General features: G+C 38.9%; 1 protein-coding gene across 20 annotated transcripts in view; it reads right to left on the reverse strand.

The window, feature by feature from the left end:
• LOC124871059 (dedicator of cytokinesis protein 9-like) overlaps positions 1-25,154 on the reverse strand; it is a 125,740-nt gene that overhangs the window by 46,595 nt on the left and 53,991 nt on the right. For 14 of the 20 annotated variants that reach the window (XM_047370021.1, XM_047370006.1, XM_047370018.1 and 11 more), the window contains exons 2-7: positions 17,817-17,933; positions 12,219-12,308; positions 5,772-5,854; positions 4,991-5,060; positions 1,882-1,977; positions 436-570 (exon numbers count right to left, since the gene is read on the reverse strand). In XM_047370021.1, coding sequence (XP_047225977.1) covers positions 436-570; positions 1,882-1,977; positions 4,991-5,060; positions 5,772-5,854; positions 12,219-12,308; positions 17,817-17,933 — 591 coding nt within the window. Of the gene's footprint in view, positions 1-435; positions 571-1,881; positions 1,978-4,990; positions 5,061-5,771; positions 5,855-12,218; positions 12,309-17,816; positions 17,934-23,758; positions 24,000-25,154 lie in introns of those variants that run through there. The other 6 variants (XM_047370019.1, XM_047370020.1, XM_047370022.1 and 3 more) reach the window with 2 other exon arrangements.

Below are 25,154 nucleotides of genomic sequence, written 5' to 3' on the forward strand. Positions count from 1 at the left end.
ATGGGAGAGCACAGCATTGATTGAGAGGCCAGAGGAAAGTGCTCGGATGTGAGACCTCAGCATTCACCTTGCTTCACTCGCCTAGCGTCAGCAGAAAAACACAACCTTGGGGAAGAGACAGCTCAGGTTTCATGGAAATGCAGAGAATACTCTTCAGCAGCTGTCCACAACTTCTTTTGACAGTTATGTCTGTTGCAGCTCATGCTTTAAGCTAACTGACATTTATTTAGGATTGCAATGAGGAAACTTCCATAATAGTTCCATGTATTGTCCAGTTTTTAAATCCCCATAAGGGTTGTAGGTCACGTCACCAGCAAAGACGGCGCCAACATGGATATCCTGTTTGTCAAAACATGCAAATGGTCATTCGGGTTCAGCAAGCCTCAACAATCAGGACCTTCTTGCCAGAGATTACCTAAAGAATTCAGAGCATACCTGAACCACACCCATGCAGGAATCCAGGAAAATGGTTCCTTTAGGCTCTTTGGAGATCTTCTCATCCTTGTAGAAGTTTAAATTATACGAGCCATCTCCGAGCTGGGTAAGGTGGAAATACCTTCTCTTGAATGACTGAAATGATGGAAACCACATTTAGGCATCAATTACTAGAAAACAAAGTTGCATTTTGTTCATTTTTCAAGTTTGTATTTGGAGTTCCAGCCAATGTCAATTTGCCAATAAAAATCCACTGTATTATATCACAATATGTGTTAGTGTTCAGCTAAATATGTTTTGGCGTTTAGCTGAATATTTCATAGACATGTATTGCATCTTGCATCTAAATCTGTAGCTCAATCAGTACACATGACTCATCATTTAATTGAGAAAATCATTTACACATACTGTCAAATTATTTGGCTCCTTGGCCAGGTGTAAGACCAGGTTACTGAGATTTTAACTGCATTTGTGTGTTTGTATTCAGCTCCCCTGAGCCCATACTTTGTAGAACCACATTTTCACATTTATTACAAATGTGTATGCTCTAATTAAACTATCCCATTGTAGGTCTGGCTGTATGTTCAGGGTTGCTGTCCTAACGAAAGTTGAAACCCACACCCCAGTCTCAAATCTTTACCAGCCTCTAGCAGGGTTTCCTCCAGTATTGCCCAGCATTTAGCTTCATCCATATTAAAAGCCAGGCTTGTGGAATGTAAGGCTAATAGTTTTTAGGGTTATCTGAGGAAAGGGGGGGCTGAAAACATACGCACAGCACACTTAACAAATATCTATTTTGGGAAAAAAAACTGAAAACTATGTATCCTTTTCCTTAAAAATGCATTAAAATTTGTGGTTGCAATATGACAAAATGTGAAAAAGTTAAATAAGTATAAATACATCTGCAAGGCCCTATACAAGACAAACAATCATGCACACACTCATACCTAAGCCCAGTTTAGTTAATTAATTATCTGACCTGAACGGTTTTAGACTGCAGGAAGAAACCAGAGTATCTGGAGAATACCAATGCATGCAGGGTTAGAACATGCAAACACAGAAACACCCTGGCCAGGATTCAGATGCAGGGACTTTTGCTGCAAGGCAACAGTGCTAACTGTGATACTGTGCTGCTTGTTTGCTTTTACTCAATCCATTAATTCCTAAAAATAGACACACTGTCAGGCATTATCCCTTTCGTAAATAAATCCTGGATAAAACTGCACTTCCAAGCTTAGAAAATGAATCATTACAGTGATGAGCGGACAAAAAAAAAAGAAAACTTTTCATAATGATAAATGGCAGAATTTCTAAGGTATTGAAGCAGAGGGTGAGGTTCTCACATCTGGATAGGGACATTTGTTTGCCAACAGAGTTTCTCTCATTAAACTGTTTCTGAGACTCCAAAAAGGCCATCTTTGAAAGTGTTCATTACTGGTATCTCACCCTCATTGTGACACTGATGGCACTGTTCATGTTCCCTTTATACAGCCAGCCATGTTTGGAAATGCCCCCTTTCTGGGATCCTAAGGAAGCCGTGTCCTACAAGAGATAAAGACAATTAAGGACAAACAAAAGTTTAGAAATGCAGCTTAGAATGGCAATACAATTAGAAAAGACATCAAATTATTTAAAAATCGAGAAAGGTTTGACTTTAAGAACTATGCTGGGAATTTTTGCTTTCAAGCATCATAAGAATTATATCATGTCACTAATTAGTCACCCTGCCAAGACCCTGGTGTGTCCAAAGGCTTTCATCTAATGCTTTGAGAAGACACAGAGCCCAGCACTATGCAGAGCTGTCTCAGTCCAAACAAGCATGCACAAAGACAAAACAAACGCAGACTTTTTAACCAAAACATTTTTTAAACTTCAGGGAAGAGACACACAAATCGCGGCCATCTCACACCACACTCATGTTGTGTGTCAGATGGAATCAACCTCTCGTATATGACCAGAACATAAAGATCTGTGACCTGCTTCGCTCCCTTCATCTGCAAAAATAAACCAATTAGGAGAGCAATGATAGAAGATCTGTCCTGGTTTATACCAACCGTATTTCATCTGCAGTTAGAACTTCTCTGCTTTAAAGGGCTTCAGTAAGAAACCACATCTCTAACATTGTCTCACAAGGAGAAGAGTAAATTACCTTCCAAGATGTAACTTAGTCTGATCCGAAGTCAGTTATTCTTCTTTACTCTGTCTAATGAAACAAAAGGGGATTTTGAACGTGCTTGCTGTCTCCTCATAGTTTCAGTGCGGAGGACTGAAGTGCGTTGAAGAGCAGCTGGAAAGTTTCAGAGCCCGTTTAATCTCATCTGTGTCTAGACAGCCTTAAAAAGTCCAGACTGGAGAGGCAGAAAAGTGACAGCCTTTAACCACAAAGACAGAAACAGAGGACAGTCGAGGCCTAAAGCCAAACTGAGGACACAGGAGTGAGATGGACTACAAATGCTGCAGATGTCTAAAATACACAATTATAGTGGATAAAAAAGTCTGCACAGCCCACGTTAAACCACCAGGATTTTGTGATGTAAAAGAAACGGGTCCTGGATAAATCATTTCGGAACTTTTTCCACTTTTAATGTAACCTCTAATCTGCATAATTTGATCAAAGAAACATAATTAAATCTTTAAGGGGGGAAAAATAAAAAAAATAAAATAATGCGGTTGTAGTAAATGTGTAAACCCTCTTATAAATGGGGATGTGGGTGTTTTCAAAATGAACCAGTACACTCAAACTCATACCAAATAGGAGTCAGCAAGTATTAAAAAATAAAGATTGACTGTTCTGGTTGGCTTTTTCTGATGATTTTTTAGTCGCACCTCACAGGAAAAGGCATGGTCTGCAGAGAGCTTCTAAAACATTGTCAAAAGGTATCAGTCAGGAAATGAGTAAAAAGGCGCAGGTACACCATGGAAAAAAGGGAAGACTGTCATCATCAAGTGGAGAAAATATGATGTAAAGAGACATTACCAAGAACCCTCAAACTGGTGAGTGTGCTGTGGTTTGATTAAATCAAGGTTGAAAGGTTGAACGTTTGGCCATATTTTAAGTGGGTATGTTGGATGCAAAAACAAGGATGCACATCACTAACAGAACACCATTCTTAATGTTAAAACATGGTGGTGGCAACATCATGCTTTGGGACTGTGCTTCTAAAGCTGAAACTGAAGCTTTAGTAAAGGGGGAGAGAATGGCGAACACATCCAAATACCATCCCGATGTCATATAACTTTCCTTTGACCACAACAACCTGGCATTTTAACAGGCAGTGTAGACATTTTACATCGCCCATATGCCCCTTCCATGTACTTCTATTGCATTGAAACCATTTAATTAAGACCTAAAGGGACTAAACTATGCAGCAGGCTGAAAAATAGTGTTCAATGGCACTTTGTTGCCTACAAAAGACAAAGTTTGACATTTTTGAGGAGGGAAGTGTCAGGATCATTGTAATACATCTCCCAAAGCAGTGTGTGACCTTGTAGTATTTCAGATACTGTAACACTTGCTTCGACAACAGTTTAGGATTATCTTTGATGTTTTGAAGTGTTTGTCAGGTGACTTATTAGCCTCCTTGTTGCAGACTCATACCATATTTAGGCAAATGTAGTCTTTACAGGATGAGTGTTTTGTAATTTTATGTAAAACAATAATAGAATTACAAATATGTGACAACCTTATGCATTCTGTGTAGAGATTTTTTAAAAATATATATTTGGTATCAAAACCAGATTTTACTTGTTACAATTGTGTGTTATGTATTTATTTCTTTTAAACACTGCCCCAATAGTTTAGTAAAGGATGGATTTAAAGAACAAACATACTTTGGAGATAGAAAACCTAAAAATCCTTAAAGTCTGAAACATAAATAAATCATAATTATCCTTTCAGTTATTTTTCACCGGTCCCTTTTATAAAACACACTTTTTTGATGCAACAACAGCCTTTTGACCCACGCCCCTCTAAAATATAATCACCATTACCATTTCTGGATGATGACACAGCGAATCCAGCAATCAACCTGCATGGATTTACCAATGATAGTTAGCTGCTCCAGCAGCTCTATCTTTCCTTACTGTCTGAGCCAAAGAGGCAACAGACTTCCCATTGTAAAGTATTTAGCCGATTGTGTTGTAAGGAGTGCAAGCAGGCACCTCTGCACAAAGGAGTAACAATGGAGATCATAACCGGAACAGGAATTACAAAAGACAGAGTGAACTCACCATAGAGAGCTAAATCCTAGGGTGGGGTGCCAGTTTGTAAACTACAAATCATTATTTAAATCTTTGTCTTCTGAGATCTGGACACCTTGCTGTCATTTATTTCACCTTGGTTGGCCACTGCATGATGCACTAATGCCCAAGGTTACTATTTTGTCATTACTCTTTGGTAACATTTGGCTTTGTGTGCAGCTGCCTTGTGCTCAATTTATTTGTTTTTACACTTTTTTTGAAACAAATTTCTCAATTCAAACATTGAAATCAAAACAACTATCCTGGACTACAAACCTAAGCAAACTGAACACAATGTAGTACATGTAGAACTCACTTCCTCTTTATCAACATCTTCATCCACTTCAAACACATGAACCGCCAGTTTTTCAGGCCGGGGCACTTTGCTGTAAAAACAAGTGAAATCTGAGTTGAATAGTTTGTAGTTTGTTTTTCAAACTCATCTGTGCTACGACAGAGTTTTTTACCCATTGACTTATTTTAATAAACTTTATATTGTAAACGTTTTTCAATAGTGTTGGGAAACATAGTAAATGGAAATTCCAGGTTTATAAAAGTGCAGCATTTACTGTAACAGTTCAAGGAAACTGGGAAATGAAAAGGTGCCAAATGCAAACCTCACTTTGTCTAAAATAAAATTGGCAGACATTTAACAGGAGGTCTGTGTCATGCAGCATTGTTTTAATTTCCCCAGACTGAGTGAAGCAACAAAACATTTTGTAATAGTTGCAGTGAGTAGGACATTGTAAGACTAACAGTAAAATAGATAATATTCAGGGAAGAGACAGCAGCTGGTGACACAATCTCTTCACAATGAGGGTGGTTTCCACAAGGCTGCATTTTAAAAATGAAGCCGTGCATCTGTAAAAAAGAGGAAACACTAGTTTGCACCGAACCAGAACATATGTGTGCCGTGCGTTTCCTTATAATTAAGGCACAGCAACATTTTGTCCTGAGCAGGAAACAAAAATAGAGGGCAGCTTTGGCATCTGTGTTTTATGGAGTACTTGTTAACACTCACCTTTGACACTGATGTCATAAAACAGGACAAAGATATTTACTCATTACAGAGCTGAGAACGTAAATTGCAGACTTACTTTGGAAGCTGTCGAAAATCACCAGAGTAGTCCTCATACTTGTAGTTGACGACATGCCAGTCAGACTTGTAAGTCTTAATGCACTGCGGAGACAATGGAGATCAGTTATTCGAACATAATTCAGTGGGCCTGAAGACAGCTGTACCGCATAACCGACACACAAGGCAGCTTTGCAAGAAGAAAACAAGTTAACATCTTTCACCCCGACCTGTCTGCTGTGTTCCTTGTTCTTCATGATGCTGTATGATCTCCAATGTTCTCTAACAAGCCTCTGAGGTTTTCACAGAACAGTTCCATTTATACTGACATTAAATTACTCACAGGTTACTAATGTTTGCTAATTAGGAGAGCTCTGCAGACAGCTGGTTTTGCACTGGAATTATTTAGGGGTACCAGAGTAAATGGGATTGAATACACCTAAAAACAACACTTTGCAGATCTAAAAAAGAAAACCATTTATAATGTTTCTTCCACAACTACTTTGTGTTACATAAAACTCTTTATAAAATACATTGAAGTTTATGGCTATTTGATGACAGGAGTTGGAAAAGTTAAAGGGTGCGGATAGTAAGTAAGTAATAGAGTTGCACAAAACAGTGAATCGCAACAGTCATCACAATATCAATATTTCTACTTAAATAAAAGCTTTGGTTGGTCATTATATTTCAAGGGACATGCATTAATACCCTGCATGGAAATAATACATTTGGCCGGTAGAGTACTTTCACTGCCCTTGATGCACAAACTTGATGAAGATTTCAGTCCACAAAAAGCTCTCAGAAATTGGTGGGGTCGTTGTAATGATGGAAAACAATGAGAAAATGAAAACATGTATAAGTTAATCACAAAAGATATTGTCATTGTCTTTTTTAACAGCTATATCACAAGTATTAGTTTTCTTGATATCATGCAGCGTAGTAAGTAGTAAAACGTATTTATCTAGAATCACAAAGTTCTTCACTAGGGAAGTAAAATACATAAACTTCAGACAGGGCTCATAAAACTCAACTTTACAAACAAGATGAACTCAAAAGCAATAAGAACAATACAACCCATGTCTAACTAAAAGGCTGTTTCAAAAGAAAAGTTTTAAATTGCTTTTTACATACATCCAGAGGGTGAATGCAACCAGCAGAAAGAGATAAAGCATCCCAAGTCCTACAGTAGGTGCTACTGCTTCTGACATTCACCTCGCCTTGAACTTGATTTTTGACAACTGGTAACATGTGGCCTGATGACCTGAGAACAGCTCGGGTGGTAAAACTGAAGCTGGACCATGCTAGGCTTTAAATGTTATGGGTCAAGATTTTAAGATCCTTTCTAAAAACAGTGTCTCTGCAAGTCTGCAAGAACGTTCAATAAAAGGCTCGAAGGCATTTTAAAGTCCATTATGACGTATATTTAAGACATTCGTCAATTATGAAAACTTAATTAGTTACTAAACTCATATTAAACTTCTTTAATAGCTTACAAAAGTTAAATAAAATTTGCTAACCAAATGAGCGTTTTCTGGTTCAAATGCAATGCAATGCAATCTTTAATGCGCTCCGACAGAATACAGAAAGCTTTGTAACAGGCAATCTGTAATAGAGTTGTCCTAACTATTAAAAGCCCTTTTAAATTTACCCTTTGCAATGATAAAGAAACTGGTAGTGGATATTGTAACAAGTATGTATAGATTTTAGTTACTCAAACTAGCTAGTAAGCCAGTTTCTGGAGCAGAATACTTTTTTTGCTGGTATGGCTGAATGTCAGAAGATAAATTCCTTTTAGCAAGGCTTATTGCTTACCTTTATCATGTGGTTTGTAGTTTTGTCACAGCTTAACCCCTGAATACCTCAGCCGAACTTAAATATCACAGAACAAATGACAGCCACAGGTGCATTTCTCAAATAAATAAATAAAAAAAGGTGGAGTGAAGAAGGAGTAAACAGATAAAGGAATTAGCTAGATGTACTTTAAGACCTATTATGGAAAATCTGGGCATGTATATTATGTGCGTTGCCTAAAATTAAGATTTAAAAGTTGTTTGGGAGTTTTTAAAACCCTGAAAATATAATAGTAACAAGTGAAGAGAGGCTAAAACAGGCCGATTTGTGTGTTCCAGCTAAAAGCCTTGCAGTTAGCTCTTATTCAGGCAGGTAAGAAGGCTATTACAGTAATCCATGATGTGAGGATCTCCAATTCAAGAGCTCCTCAATATCATCAGGTATTTGCAATCACACATAAAGGGAATTGCTTGATCACAAATAATGCTGGGGGTTTTGGAAGAAGCTAAAAAAACCAATGAGGTGGAAATGCGGTAAAGACTTTTACCACCAACTCACCAGCCCGGCAGTTGGTTACCATGGAGATTGAACTTGGACTGGTGAACATACATTACTCTTAAAAGAGTCACACAGACTTTCAAATGCACTCTCTCTGCTGCTGCTACAGGGGCGACAATAGATGTGACAGGTGCTACTTTCCTTTCAAGAGTTGTCTGACGTTTTGCATCTGAGCAAAGACACTGCATCATTTATGTCCTTCAGATATGATTTTTTTATTTTATTATTTCTTACATGAAATAATAAATAAATAACTTAATTATTGTACTTGTTAATTGTAGTAGCCAGTATTCGAGTGCATTTTAAAGGAAGGTCTATCATCTACAACAGGTTAAAGCTGTCTGATTGTATCTCAGAGTTGCTTTAAGATAATAGTCTCTGTTTATCTCTGTTAATAAAAATAAAATTTTATTCTTCGCATAGGCTACGCTAACCCTATTTGCGCAAGATGTCTTTTTTGTGTTATCTTACCTAAGATCCTACAGTCTTCAAATTTGATATAAAGATACTAAAATGATACTAGCAAAGATGACAACATCAACATGAACTTTTCCCTTGAAATTCCTCAGATACAGAAAAACAAAATAATCTCAACACAACATTCTTACGAAAGTTAGCGGAAAAGGAGTGTGTGAGGACTCCACCTCGATCTGACCATGCCTCAGCAGGGAGTGTATTACTATCCCCGTTTACTTGGAAAGTGGACATCTGTTCATTGTTAGAGCCAGTGACAGGAGCAGCTCAGCGGTATCTGTTCAGCAGAAATACACAACGTTTACAAGAATTGTCCCTGCAGGATGACGAAACGTAACTTGAACAGGAGACGAATTAGAAACAGAGAAGCTCTCAATCTCTGCAGCTGTCTCAGCAATGTCACACAGCACTCGCGCTGAGTCTCACTATCTTTATGACTTCAGACACGCGGCTCTCTAATCGCTGACCTGTGACCTGGAAGGTGGACTGTCAGCAGGCAGCTGCTGTATGGCTCTTTAAGGGAGTAGCAGCACATTGTATGACCTTAATGGTAAGATTTTAGACTTTTGATCAGCTCTGCTTGAAAGTTTAACACATCTATGCTATCTTTTGCCTCAACAAAATGCTTCCCAGGATTTTAAATTGACTGAGAAGAGCTGGAGATGGCACGCTTGGACATGATCAACACAGACAGAGCTGATCAAGTGAATAGAGAATTATTTGCTTCCTTTCCAGTCAACACCCTCTGTATACATAAAAATTTAAATACAAATAGAAATTCGTTCAAGAGGTTGCTGCGACAAAGTGACATCTGTCTCACAAACAGAGGGAAATCGGTCATTATGAGCCCCAGACCTCAAGTTGGACTCTTTAAGATTGACACCCTGTATCTATGATTGAGACTCTTATTTTGAAGTAAGAAAGAAAGTAGTTCTTGAGTGACAGAATAGATTAACAAAGGCGCTGGCTGACGACAATTGGTTACATATGTGACAATGAAACTGAAACACCTGGTTTTAGACCACAATAATTTATTAGTATGGTGTAGGGCCTCCTTTTGCGGCCAATACAGCCTCAATTCGTCTTGGGAATGACATATACAAGTCGTGCACAGTGGTCAGAGGGATTTTAAGCCATTCTTCTTGCAGGATAGTGGCCAGGTCACTACGTGATACTGGTGGAGGAAAATGTTTCCTGACTCGCTCCTCCAAAACACCCCAAAGTGGCTCAATAATATTTAGATCTGGTGACTGTGCAGGCCACGGGAGATGTTCAACTTCACTTTCATGTTCATCAAACCAATCTTTCACCAGTCTTGCTGTGTGTATTGGTGCATTGTCATCCTGATACACGGCACCGCCTTCAGGATACAATGTTTGAACCATTGGATGCAAATGGTCCTCAAGAATGGTTCGGTAGTCCTTGGCAGTGACGCGCCCATCTAGCACAAGTATTGGGCCAAGGGAATGCCATGATATGGCAGCCCATACCATCACTGATCCACCTCATGCTTCACTCTGGGCATGCAACAGTCTGGTTGGTACGCTTCTTTGGGGCTTCTCCACACCGTAACTCTCCCAGATGTGGGGAAAACAGTAAAGGTGGACTCATCAGAGAACAATACATGTTTCACATTGTCCACAACCCAAGATTTGCGCTCCTTGCACCATTGAAACCAACGTTTGGCATTGGCATGAGTGACCAAAGGTTTGGCTATAGCAGCCCGGCCGTGTATATTGACCATGTGGAGCTCCCGACGGACAGTTCTGGTGGAAACAGGAGAGTTGAGGTGCACATTTAATTCTGCCGTGATTTGGGCAGCCGTGGTTTTATGTTTTTTGGATACAATCCGGGTTAGCACCCGAACATCCCTTTCAGACAACTTCCTCTTGCGTCCACAGTTAATCCTGTTGGATGTGGTTCGTCCTTCTTGGTGGTATGCTGACATTACCCTGGATACCGTGGCTCTTGATACATCACAAAGACTTGCTGTCTTGGTCACAGATGCGCCAGCAAGACGTGCACCAACAATTTGTCCTCTTTTGACCTCTGGTATGTCACCCATAATGTTGTGTGCATTTCAATATTTTGAGCAAAACTTTGCTCTACCCTGCTAATTGAACCTTCACACTCTGCTCTTACTGGTGCAATGTGCAATCAATGAAGACTGGCTACCAGGCTGATCCAATTTAGCCATGAATCCTCCCACACTAAAATGACAGGTGTTTGAGTTTCATTGTCCAACCCCTGTATATTGTAGAGGAAGGCTCCATCACTTTGTATTTGATAAAGCAAAATGTGGCGATGGGCAAACCTCTAATGAAGCCCTTCCAATCAGTGAAGGACTATTTTATTTTCATTGAGTCTGGACTGTATTTGATCACATGTTGTTAAAAACTTAAAATACTTGATCTGATCAAACCAAAACTGTTTTATTCGACACTATGCTGCCAAACGTTTAGGGTCCCACCACCAAATCAATGAATTCTGGTGTTCCAATCACTTCTATGGTTGCAGGTGTATAAAGATGATTGATGTGGAGAAACTTGACTGGCCTGCACAGAGTCTTGACCTCAACCTTATTGAACACATCTGGCATGAATTAGAGGGGAGGCTGCAATTCTAGGTTTTCTCATCTAACTATGAACACAATCCTAAACCTTGTGGAAGATGTTTGCAGAATTATCAAAGTTGCTATTACTGGCAATGGCTGGTCCTTCAACAAATCGGATCTTATAGATTAAGAATAGGATGTCTTTAAAGTTTATGTACATGTAAAAGTAGACATACCAATATTTTTGGCAATATACTATTCCTTATAATAAAAGTATAGGACCTAATGATCATCTAATCTAAGACCAGGTTCTTTAAATTTGCAAATAAATTGGTTGAAAAGTTGAAAGATGGCAGAACACAGGTTTCATTAAAAAAAAAATAATAATAATTTGAAAGCATGAAAAAAATTCCATCAGATAAATTGCTTACATAAAACTTAAGCGACAAAGCACCTTTGTGGTGGACAGCAAGCTGGCCAATGAGGTAAAATGAGGAAGGTTGTTGGCCCAAAGCTTGAAGAAGGAGAAGTAAAGACAGAATAGCCTCTAAAAGGGGGACTTCTAAGTCATGTGTGCATTGAGATTTTTACTCTTAGGATGTGAAGCATACAGGAATTTTACGTCTTATTTGAACTCGAACTTGAATTGGTAATGATATTGTTTCCTTGTCTGTTACACTATTAATTCAGTAATGATAATTCAGTAATGTTTTCTGTTTAACAGGTTTACTTTGGGAATACAGACCGGGTAAAAGAAAGTAAATTCTCTGTTCATTAGTAGAGTTGTAACATACCAAAGGTGTTTACCAGGTTTAAATTTAAATTCACGTCTACAAAAATTCAATCAAAATGGAAACATTTATAAAGAAACTCATGACAATTCAAATTCCTTATTGGAAATTGTTATTGTATTTTCTTTGTATTTAAAATTCCCAGAGCGGACCATGTCAGTCCAATGTTTGCAGCTGCAGACGTTTGAATTTTTAAAGCACTGTGAAGAAAGCTTCAGCTTTATAAAATGTTTACTGGCTACTCATTCAGTTTGAGGATAAACTGGTTGACATAATTTCATTGCCTTTCATTGTGTCTGACCTCTTGGACAAACAGACTCTGAGCCTCGCTTTCAGCATTTTCAGGCACAGTGGGGTACAGAGTTCTCCCTTGGCGCCTCAAAGTTGAGATCTGTAAGAAAAAAAATAAATAAAAATGAATCACAATGGGGGAATAACAGAAGACCATAAAATATCACTAGCACGGTAATACTGAAAATGAAACAAAATGTGAAGCAGCAGGATGTCCTTTTCCAGGAAATTGCACTATTGTGATTTATACTAGTCACAGTCGCTCTGGGCATTCTGGTAAAAATTATTGTGCATTTAAGACTGGATCAATGTCTGAATTAACAAATCCAGTAGGAAGGAACAGACAAATGAACCAACCGTATTTCCAGGGCCAATAGACACTTTATCTAATAAAAAAGGTACAGTGTACAGAAAAGCACGAGCTCTACAAGAACATGTCAGACTTTGAGGTAAAAGTCTAAAGATATGAAAAGACAGATATGAAAAGACCATAGGGTAACAAAATATTAAATCCAATCATGCTCAAAACAATCTCAGAACACTGATTAGTATTTGCATTTCAAACAGGAAACCTGAAATAAATGGAAATTACCCTAACTTCTAAATAATTTTGGGGGACTTTGAAATAAAACTGTATCCTGCTTTTCATCAAGTTATTTAAGCCAGGAAGCAAAAAAACAGTCCCAGACCATCATACTACCACCTACATGTTTGACTGTCAATATGATGTTCATTTTCTGAAGTGCTGTGTTAGTTTTACACCAAAACAGGACACACCTTCTAAACTTCCACTTTATCTCGTCAATCATTAGCATATTTTCCCAAAAGTATTGGGGATCATCAAGATGTTTTTTTGGGAAATGTGAGGCTGGCTGCTGCGTTCTTGGCCTTGGAGTTCTCCCATGAATACAATTTTTCTTAATCACTTTATTTAAAGGACTGTTTTGAACATTATACATAGGATATAATACATAAATGACCTCCTGGAACACCCCCTGGTGACCTGTCCAGGGTGTACCCCGCCTCCCGCCCATAGACTGCTGGAGATAGCCATCAGCTTCCAAGCGATCCACAGTGGAAGAAGCGGTAGAAAATGACTGACTGACTGACATATTTTTTACCCATAATTAATGGAATCATCATTTAAAAACTACTTTTTGTATTTACTCATGTAAGTTTTGAAGAAATCTGTAACGGGGCAAATACTTTTTCACTGTATTGTAAATAAAACAATTCAGAGATCAACTCTGCTGATGCTAGACAAGAAGTGGTGGGTTCTGATTTTCTGCCCAATTCAAATGAGGTTTTAAAGCAACCTTCTTTTGTTATGTGGGATTGATGAAGAAACCATCATGAAAACGTCTCATAAAAATAAAACGGATGTTGCAAAAAAAATATATATATAGAGTGTGGCATTATTTAAGAGCCTAGATTACTGTGAATAAGAAGGATTATATCTAATGTGTGAATACAGCTAAAAGGGAAGCAAAACTCAAGTTGCTTCTCAAGCCCATTCTCTCAAGCCTGGAATACGTTTTAAGTTTAAGGGTTCTTTGTCTTTAAGTCCCAGTGCCTTTGTTGCTAATGCTTGGAGGTCAATGGTAAATATACTGAAATGCCTTAGGTGAGAGCAAACACTATTACAACCCAGACATGTAATGAATCATTGATGACCTCTAATGTTTTCAATCTAGACAGAGAAAAATGCAACACTGCCGTCTTTGTCTCCCACACAAGTCAAAACCTCAAATTATCTGCTGTGAAAAGTGTTGCTTGTGTCATCTAGAAGAAATTCCATGAGCTCTCGTTAGTAAACCTGACGATCCCACTTCCTGCCTGACAGGAAGGTTTCCTGCAAAGAAGATTATAATCTTTACAATGCAGGAAGCAGAAATAAACAAGCGTATAAGTAAGAGGGTAACAGGAAGCATTTAAATGGGTTACAAGTCGCCATATTCTGTGGCTGAGTGCGCCCAGCTTCGGCAGGGATATAGCTCTGCTGACCAGGACTGCATAAACATTTTAGTTTGGACATCGTTAACTTTAGTTAAACCAGTTGTTAAAGGAGTTTGTTGCGGTAAATGCAAATAAGACAGGTGTTTACTAGAGATGCACATAAAAATCAGCTAGTAAACAGAACCAGCAGATATTCACCTAACCCTAACTGCCTGGTTGGAAAATCAAAAATCAAGGAACACATTCTACCAAAGTGTTACCTGTTGCACTGACAACAGCACTCTTTGGTGCTGACGGTGTAACTGAAAAAAGAAGACTCAAAGTTAGGTGTTTTGGTATCAGTGAGGTGTTTAGAAACGAAGTCGGGGAAAGCACTGAGAGTCTAAACCCAGAACAGCAAAGTATCTCTACTTTTTCTATCTGCCATGAAAACTCCTGGATTTGAAAAACGGTGACAGCTTGTTGGAAATGTCAGGTAACCTCGCTGAAACACAAACTGGTTACAGTCCTGCCTGAACAAAAGGCTGAGCCAGCAGAAACAGATGTTAAGTTCGATCACTGTGCCTCAGTATGTTTTTCTTTCCTCCGTCAGAATCACCTGTCAGTCTCTGACAACACACCGTTTGTAACACTGTCATTGTATCATCACATCAGCAGGCTGAGCAGACAAACCCAAAGCTTTACTGTTACCTCACACTCAGCTGTCCTCGTCTCAAGCTCTCAAACACCACCGCTACACTGACAAAAAGGGTAATTATCACAACGATTCTGAAAGTTACTTTAAATGAACAGCTTCTGATAGAGAGTAACCTTTTCTCACCAAGGTTCTCCTTGTGGAATGATCTGGACCATGCAGGCCAAAATCTCATAGGGCACTAAAATAGACTTTTTAAATTAAAAACACAAAACATTTTTTTTTTTTTCAAATTTGTCATTTTTAAACCTTCAACTATGAACTAAACACACATTATTATCATGAAATGAACACCCTGTTTTGTACAAACATGACCTGCAAATCCTTTCACAGTTAAAACAGAAAAAAAAGCTCTTGCACAAAGAAAAGCCATCAACTTTTCCCAAATTTCTTTTCTGTTTCCTTGCCCTGGCATTTGTTGGCTATTATTATGAAGAGGAAGGGGATATTGTTTTATTGAGCCATTTTTAATAAATAGCTGCACCCAGGTTTGCTTCTGAATGAAAGTCGCTGGACTTTTATGCTCCTTTTTACCATTAAATTAAAATGAAAGCAAAACTTTACTCTAAAATAATTCTTTTTTAAATTAAGTGTCCGTCTGCATCAATTCCGTGTGCTCGCAAGGCAAATTTGTACAATTCTTGGTCTATATAGGCGGGCCACAAAAAATAATTTGAATGTTTCATTTTGAACACCCCGATCTAGACAAACAGAACAAAAGTCCAAAAAGGAAGAAAACGTTCTCTACTTTTCCTGAGTCATTTGGTAACATATACTGTAAATAATTATTACTTTTTACTCTTCCTGTCTCTTAACCTGAGGTACGTTTTGATAGATGTTAAAGTCTTGATGAAGACCAAAATAAAGACCTCTGTCTTCGGAGGAAATTCTGTAAGAATCCTATAAAACGTTGCACAGTGCGAATCCGGAGTTGTTTGTCCAGACCTGGGGACATAATGTACATGTGATTGTTACTCTCGGGGAAGGGGATCCATTTCCTGAGGTACAAACACCAGGCCAGATTTCCATTTTGGATTTTCCATCTGCAGCAGCGTGGAAACTCTGAGAGGTTGGGAGTCAGTCATGGCGCGGCTCCAGATAACGTCTGCTCTCACAATATAATGGATAGAATGAGCTAATTAAACAGATGGCCCTTGGCCCCAACACGCTACAGCCCAGAGAGATGTAAAAAAAAGGAAAACTCCACCCAGTACTCACAAGATTGCAAATGCTAACAAGCACAACAAAGGGTGTTGTGCTTTTTAGCATTTGCTAACAAGCACAACAAAGTAAATAATGCTTTTATAGTTTGGAAAATATTGCTAGAAAAATATCATAACAGATATTTACACAGATGAATAATATGTCGGTTAAATAGGATTATTATTCATCTGTGTAAAAAATACCTCAGAGTCAAATTTATTAGTCAGTTTAGGGGTGTAATGATATCAGGTTATATTTAAATGACACAACATTTCTCATCAGCATGAGGTCTGTCTCATAAAATGTCATCCTGATGCTGACAGCATGTGACCTTAAGTTTAAGCTATTATTATTAACCCTGTTGTGTTCAGAGAGTCAGCCAAACTCCTCATTAACAACCCGGTTACAAACGCATAGAAGAAGCACCCATTACTTTGAAAACGACTGTGTGCCAGCATGCCGGTGGAAAGAAGCAATAGCTGACAGAGTAACAAACACTATACAAAGGATTTATAAGAACTGTGAGAATACTGCGACTGGCTAACCAGTAGTCGCTAACACTGCTAATGTTAGAATCTGCTTCAGAGCTGCCTAACACCCTGACTTACAGACAAACAATTTCACAATACCTTAATGAGACGTGACTGTATGTAATCATCTTTAATTCAAAATACATACACAGAACAAACCTGAGATATATTAGCTCACGCTCAACAGAAATTCTTTAAAACACAGTTTGATGTTTATGAAACCCGTATTCTATTTGTGAAAACACAAAAAGGGCCACTTGAGACAAGCATAAAAATCACAATATATGGATAGACTGATAACAGACACTATAGATTTTCCATTTTATACTATTCCCGAACTCAAATCTCTAAATTTTTTAACATTCTGTTAATTTTATTAGAAAACCCTTAGCTAGTTTAGCTGGTTTTATTATCTGTATGTTCTTGGGCTGTGCAAATAATCAGATCTATTATTTATAATGTGGAGATTTTGACATCGAAGGACCACAAAACAGTAATCATCAAAAAAATTATTTATTTACCCTATTATTTTATCTAATCTCTCTTTGCAACTGTGCTCTGTGTTTGTAATATATCCGAAGTGATGCACACTTCCTTCTCCTCCAAAGGCTGAACCCAAACCTTGTGCGGTCATGACAGCTCGCTTTGGTAGATTAGAGGTCTTGAACGCTCTACTTTAGTTCGGCAAATCCTGATAAATTTTTTTTGTTTTGTTTATGCTTTCTCGCCTATATACAGATTTAATACGCCTATTTCAGGCATTTACAGCTACATTTTGTCCAGACGTTACAGGGATACTGCTTCTACAAGTAATGAGGAGCAACAGACAACTGCATAATACTCGAAGCAGACTTTTCTCAGGTCTGTGCCGCCTGCAGCCTCCACCCGAGTAGTGCAAAGTTTTCTGCTGCATGTTGCCTGACTTACAGTGAGTGACAGAAATGCAGCAATTTCCTGTCCATTGATGCAAACTGTGACTGAAGAAACAACGTTGACATGAGTGAGGTGGATAGAAGCAACATTGTTCTTTGAAACACAGTTTCGTATTAATATCTGTTTCATATTCGTAAAATCCCAGTTCCAGCATAAAACCCTAATTTAAGGAGATCCAATAGGTAAAATGTCTTGTTTTGTATAAATTTCGTACAATTTATCCTAGTTTGCTGTATTTATCTTTATACCCAGAGTCCCTACGAATGTGATTACCAAACAGCAGGAAACCCACCTCAAAATCCTCCAAGGGGAACTGCAGCATGTCCCGGAGAACATCGCTGAGGATCTGCGTCTTTCTCTGCACCAGCACATTTTCATAATCCAGCGGCTCGATCACCTTTGGTTTTACCTGGAAAATACGATTAGTGGAACATTTTTAAACAGATTTATTACTGAGATGACAAAGATTGATGACCTACATTGAAGACCTCTGGCTGACATCATGAATGATTAAACAAACATTAGTATTATTGGTCTTAACTCACAATGTCACCTTGACAGATTAAGGAGTTTTTGAGGTGTGACCTGACATTTCTGTGTGCTGCTGAATATGAATGTCTGTGACACATGAAATCTTTCAAGAGCCATAAATCTTTAAAGTTTCAGTGCAGTTTGATATGAAGATACATTGGAAGCCTCCAAAAAGGCATCAAAATACCAAAAAATAGCATTTTAGGAACAGGGCATTACACATTGTAGCGGTAGAGCATGCAACCCATATTCGGAGGCTTCAGTCCTCAATGCAGCAGTCCACGGTTCGAGTCCTGACAACAGAGACCTGCGCTGCATGTCTTCTCCTTCTCTCCACCCCGATTCCTGTCTGCTTACTTTATAAAGGCCCAAAAAAACTTGCATTTGTATTTCAACCCAACCTCTAGAACCACCAGTAAAGCAGAGATGTTTTGCAATAATTTTGTTTAAGTCCAGGTCTCGTTCTTACTCGTTTAAGGAAAGTAGTAGAAATAAGTTTCCACCTGTTATTGTCAAACTTCTGTGATTTTATTTTGCAGAGCTTTAAATGTGCAGTGATGTAATTAACACCTGATAATTACTGTGTTCCATTTTTTCCCTTCTTTACAATATATTGCACTGAATAGCAGTTGGATTTGAAGATTAATAGGGTTTACCATGTACTAAAATCTGCCTAACCTGTGTTGTCAAGTCTAAACAGTAAATACATTCCAAGCCACTCCATACTATAAATTACAAAATAAAGAATGGGAATGTGTAATGTCTGAATGAATGTAGCCAGAAGTGTCTTTTTGATGATGCTAGTTTACTAGCAAGAGAATTGGATTTTAGTCATTTAACACAGAGTTCTGTTTTAGAAACATCTGTGTAGGTATTACCATAGAGCTACACCTGATATAAAGAGATTGTTATGAACCACTGAAAGCCCACTGTCCATAAACAGTAATATATCGAGCACATCCTTTTGGAGGAGAAGTGTTTTCCTTGTCCTACTTACTGGCCTACATTCAATTTATTTCAGTTCAGTTTATTATTAATTGAGTTTATTATTAATTCGTTCTCCTGATTACATGGCATAAAGATTAAGAGACTTGGGTCCCAGATCTTCAGTCAAGATCTGGGACTCTGAGATGTGTCAAGTCTTTGGAGGAACTGTCAAATCTCAGGTTTTTAGAATGCCAATCAGAGACAAGTCTAGAGTATTTTTTAGCATGAATGTGAGCCAAGTCTAGTCCATAGAGCGCAAGTCTAAAACAAGTATAAGTTCTTTGAAGCATCTTGACCCTTTACAGTGTTGGTCCAAGTCAAGTCTCGAGTCTTTGGAGCTGAATGTTTCATCAATGGAGATCAATGGAAGTTTTGACAACTTGAGTCTGAGTTGCACCTACAGTCTTTAAAACATGAGTCCAAATCAAGACTAAAATCTTTGTGACTTTAGTCTTATACTGGTGTTCCCATCTCTCCAGGAAAGCAAGTGTGGACCAAGACAACAAACAGTGAACAGAGCTCTACAGTAACTAATCCAACTGTGCTGTCATGCTGGGTACGTAGGATGGTTAATCTTCCAGATAAGTAGTGACAAGTCAGTCAGGACTCCAAATGTGCAGAGAAAAGGACACTTAGTCGACCATTGGGAGGGTCTTGATGAGGCTATTCTCTTTGTGAGAGCAACATGTCTCTCAGGGAAACAATCATACAACACTCCAGCTGTAACAACTATATTAAACACACTTATCTCCCACAAAACAAATCAAATGCCTTTTACAATTTGTGGCAAGAATTATTCAGAAAAACGTAGCCATGCTTTTAGCCAACAGCTATGAATACACAACACATTTTGAATCCAGCTATGAAACTTTCAAATACTGCATCAGATGCCTGTAAGCCGCAGAAATACAGAGGCTATTAGATGAAGAGTGAGCTGTCAACACTGGCAGCTGATTGGACGGGAGGACAAAACCTAAGAGCTCAGGGAGGCAGCAAAGTAAAAAATGAACACTGACACTTTAGCAGACTTCAGGGCAGAGTGACAGCACCGATCACTCATTGCCGCCACATCTGGAAAGGATAACATCTTGCATGACCTCAGAAAAAGAGTCATGGATATTGACAAGCTTAAATGGCATGAAAGAGTTGACAGAACAGGAACAACTTGCTATCAGAAGAAACCAGCCCAGAAACAGGGCCATGAGGTCCTTTATGCAAAGCAGCTGTCTATTCACTGTACTATCTTTATGCATCACACATGATCAAATGGTGCAACAAATGCAAAAGTGAAACATTCAATTGTATGAATTCAGCCCTAAATAATACCCCTTTGAGTTTCCCATTATTTCAAGTCATAACGTATCCTGTTAAGCGTGGCTTTCAGATGCAGTTGTGCATCAATATGGAGAGAAGGTGACATGATGGACACTGAGATTGCTGCATGTAATAGAGGTAAGCCTGGAAGCAATTCATTACATCTAAAAGATAAGATGGGTCCTAATCTGTGTCTCACCTCTAAACCCCCCTAAATCTCCTGACACAATCAGACAAGTTGTTCCAGGTACATCAGGCGCACACTGCTTTGCCTTCAAAATCAGGCAATATTCTGGACACAAAGCTGAAAAGAATAAGGCAACTAAAACGGGGATTTCACTAAAACCATATGCATGGGACTCTCTGGAAGGTTTACCTAGGGAAAATGATTACTGTATCCACAAGTGTACACAATCAGCAGCCTGACAACAATGCAAACTGTGAGAGTAATGAGGTACTGAACTTTAGTCTGCAGAACTCAAAAACAAACAAGGGCCTGATCTTCAAAGACCAAAAATAGGGGGTGCTAAATTGCTTGTATACATTTTTTTTTCAAAGATGCAATGGATAACCCCTGCAAATAAGTTGCAGACTGCCCTATTAAATAAGGAAATTGCATGTGCTACTGGTTGGCTGCTACTACCCCCGTCAGAACAAGAGGAAAAGCAAACAGATCCTCTGCTGAGTTGCTTGTAAAAATGCAGGGGTTGTTGTGCTGCATCATTATAAATGATTCAGTTGCTGATTTTTTCCTTCTGTTCCGTTCTGCTTTTGATTTTCTGGACTTTAACAGTTAGTTAACCTTTCTTGTTAACCCTTCTTGTGCTATTCACAGCAGCAGGTTTGTCATCGCAGCCTCTGCCCTGACAAGATTATTTCCCCTCTCTGTTCATTATCGCAGGGCACTTCTGAGTGCGTAACTGCGTATGCAAAAGGCTGAGTTTGAAGTTGTATTGCGAGCAGATGCTTTATGTTTGTGGTCCGGATCGACCCAGTCAGGCAAAGACTACATCCTGCTTCGTCTTTAATCAGAATGATGGATTACAGGCCAATGAGCAAGAGGACAGAGCTGTGTCCAAAGTACCGTGTGCCCTCTGCCATTGGTGCGCACACGGGGCAGCTGATCTGGGCTGTATCTGCACCACAGAAGCGAGCACAGCTTGTTAACTGTGTTACTCGCAACAAATTGGCCAATTAAAATTAACAATAAAAACGTTTGTTGTAAGAGTTGGCTAACTATATGTTACAACCTTGCTAATTTTAACACATAACGCCACATCACTGTCCTGCAAATAATTTAATCAGTTCCGCTGATTTTACACAGGTAATCCAATAAGCACTTCTTTTGTAGATCAGCTTTGCACATGCAAACAGGTTAGTCTGTGGTTTTGCACACACAAACCTTTTGAAGATGAGGCCCCAAATGTCTCAAAAAATGTAGCTGGGGAAAGGTTTGACCTATTAGTTAGTTAATAGTTACAATAACCTTTTTTTACTAGTGATTCATTTCTGAATCCACTCTGTCTTTGGCTATTTCTTTTCACTCTGGGTTCATCCATATGTTGCTTTGTCAGTGATTGTATGTGGTCAACCATTTAGTATACTCAACGCTGAGTAAGACAATGAATATGCGTTTGCAAGAGCTTGGTCATTCTCTCTCCCAAAAGACCTGACCACAGTGAGCACACAACTTTGAAACTACCTGATGTTCTTTTAAATAAATAAAGTACTTCAGGGGGCAGATAACACTTGCTTGTAGAAGAAAATAATAGAAAATATTGCAGCTACTTTTGTTTCCAAACAGCTGACTGCCCCACAGAGTCTTAAATTAATGTTAAGTTTGTTACACAAATTTCATGGTATTTCATTGGGATTTTATGCCAATACAATGTAGTGCTTAATTGTGAAGTGAAAGGAAAGTAATAAATGGTTTCCAATTTCATTTAACAAATAAAATTTGTTACATTTCTCAAAATATTTGTATTTTTTGTATTTAACCTCCTTTACCCTGACTTCAGTCTTCAGAGGTCACCTTATTAGTAAACAGAACGTGACAGAACCTGTGTTTATTTAATCTTAGTATAAACCCAGCTGTTTTGTGTAGGTGACGGAGGTTTGTTAGAGAACAGTGGTGAACAAACAGCAGACAGTTCAGGAATAAAATTATAAAATAATTTTCCAAACTTGAATATGTCACCCAGGAATGTTCAATCCACCTTCAAAAAATGAAAAAATGTCACAACTGCAAACCTACAAAAACATGGCCACCACCTACCTCCACATGCAGGCCAGAAAAAAACACATTGATCAGAGGAGCAGCCAAAAGGCCCATTCTGGAGGAGCTGCAGAGATCCAATACACAACATCCAATATGTGCAATACACAAATCTGGTCTTCATAAAAGAGTAGCAAAATGAAAGCTATTGTTGAAAGAAACTCATGACAAGACAAGTTTGCCACAAGCTATCTAGAGGGCCACAGCAAACAGGTGGAAGAAGATGCTCATGTCAAATGAGACTAAAATTAAATACTTGAGCCTGTTCACAAAAATACTAACACTGCACATCATCCTGGACACATATCTCACTGTGGTTGTTTTCACCTAGCAGGACAACAACTCTAAACATGCAGCCACAGCTACAAAATAATAGTTTGTATCAGAGCACATTACTGTGTTATATTGGCCCAGTCAACGTCCAGACCAAACTCCAACTAAGAACATAAAAATTGACATTCACAGACGTTCTTCACCTGATCTGATGGAACTTGATCAGTAATGTGGGACAATAATAAGCATCACCTGATTCTCTATTTAAGTCAAGAAAGGTCAAGATGTTTTACAAAAGAGGGGAAAACAGAAATATTTGAAACCATCTCCTCCAGTCCCTCCCTACATCCAGCAGCTGTTCATCTGAAGCTCCTACTCCTCCCATCACTTGCACAGTCTAAAACAATGGTACTGTGTAGTGCCTCTCCACTAACCGTTACATTCAGCCAAGGACTGTTCAAATGACTATGCCTAGCAGAGAGGGAAATTATCACTGTCATCATCGCTGACTTTTGAGCCAAATAAAATCTTTTACAAGCCAAGACAGCCTTAAAAAAAAAAAACTCTCTTGAAGGCAGAAATTCATTCTGTGAAGGTAATAAAATGCTGGTAAAAGTTCAACATTCCTGTAAAACGGTGCTAGCGCTGCAAGTTTTAAATGCGAGCTGGCAACATTGCAGGTAATGAAAAAGATAGAAAAAGGGAGATGCTCACATGACACCTTCTTCGGGAATTTTATAACTGGTTAATCTTAGCAGCACTGCATGCTGACAGATCTTCAAGTAGAGGAGAGTAAATCCAATGGGATACAGCAAATACTCATATATATTATGTTAAATCCTTGAATGACTTACCACCACCTGCGGCACTGAATCTACCTCAACCTCAGCTGGATTCTTGTATTGCTGCGGGCTCTCAATGACCAGCTCCTTCTTTGAAGCTTTACCCGCTTTTCCTTGCATTGTCAACAGCTCAGATGAGATATTCCTGACTTAAATCCCAAAAACCGACTCTCTGTGAGCATATCAGTAAGCAAACAAAATCACGTTTTGTGTGGAGAAAAAAAGTTTGTTAGCTCTTCTTCTCAGACTCAAGCTCCAGCTCAGCTGAGACGCTCTGACTCGAGGCGGTGGACTCACACCCAGGCTGAGGAGATGGCCCCTCCTACACTCACCAATGTGCGGCCAGAGAGAGTTAAATATCCTCTCACCCACATATACACACACACACACAGACACGCAGACACACACACACACACACACACACACACACACACACACACACACACACACACACACACACACACACACACACACAAAGATGATATCTGACCCCGAACAGTCCACCTGCACTGTGACAGAAAAAAACAAAAGAAATTCCTCAAGTATAACGGCCTAGTCATCTAGGGAGCGTCCATGCGTTGTGTGGGACAGATAAAATACCAGCTTTCTCAGGAACAAACCTGAGTTGATTTGGATCTTTACTATTAATCACAGGCAGGGCTTTTGAATTAATTTCATCCTCAAACCTCAAACAGATAAATTTATGAGAGTTCACTCATAAAACTCCTGAAACACAAAGAACCGAGGGCCCCGGTATTAAAGTAATTAATCAGCTTGTGTTTTACCCTTGGCCTGCTTCCAATGCATCACAATAAAAGCAGATGATGAGTTTGAGACCGGGTCCACCTTCAGGTCCCACTGCTTGTTGATGCAACTGCTCGAGGGGCATTCCAACAAAAAGCAGCCCCCGTCTAGCCAAGCGAGGAGTGGGCCTAACTTACAGATTCCTCCAGTGGGCCACTGCAGGGGAGGATGTTATCTTTTCACGCCCGTGTTTCAGCTCAAGGAGAGGGGGAGGGAAGCTGCTCCACCTTCCCACTGTCACATGCTCCTACAGGGCCCCTAACAGCCATTGGTGATTAAAAGATTTGACTCCAAAACGTGAAACACGCCTGTTAAGTCAGTGATAATTCTCTCACACATTAATCTGGTATTAGGCAAATAGAGATAATTTGGATAATTGTACCTAAAACTAAAACACTCTGTTTTAAAGTCACAATGAGAAAAATGTTATGTGTCTTTTTACATTGTACAGACTTTCCTTTAATGGCAACATGCTCTTTTGTCTTAGGAAAGAAACTCAAGGAAATAAATATAAACTTAACCTAATAATCAGACTGATTTACTGTTTCACTTCCTCTCATTCATTCTCATTGTTGAACTAAGGAGATACCTCGACGTCAATTCA

Source organism: Girardinichthys multiradiatus, chromosome 7 (genome assembly GCF_021462225.1).
Source record: "Girardinichthys multiradiatus isolate DD_20200921_A chromosome 7, DD_fGirMul_XY1, whole genome shotgun sequence".
NCBI classification, from domain to species: Eukaryota; Metazoa; Chordata; class Actinopteri; order Cyprinodontiformes; family Goodeidae; genus Girardinichthys; species Girardinichthys multiradiatus.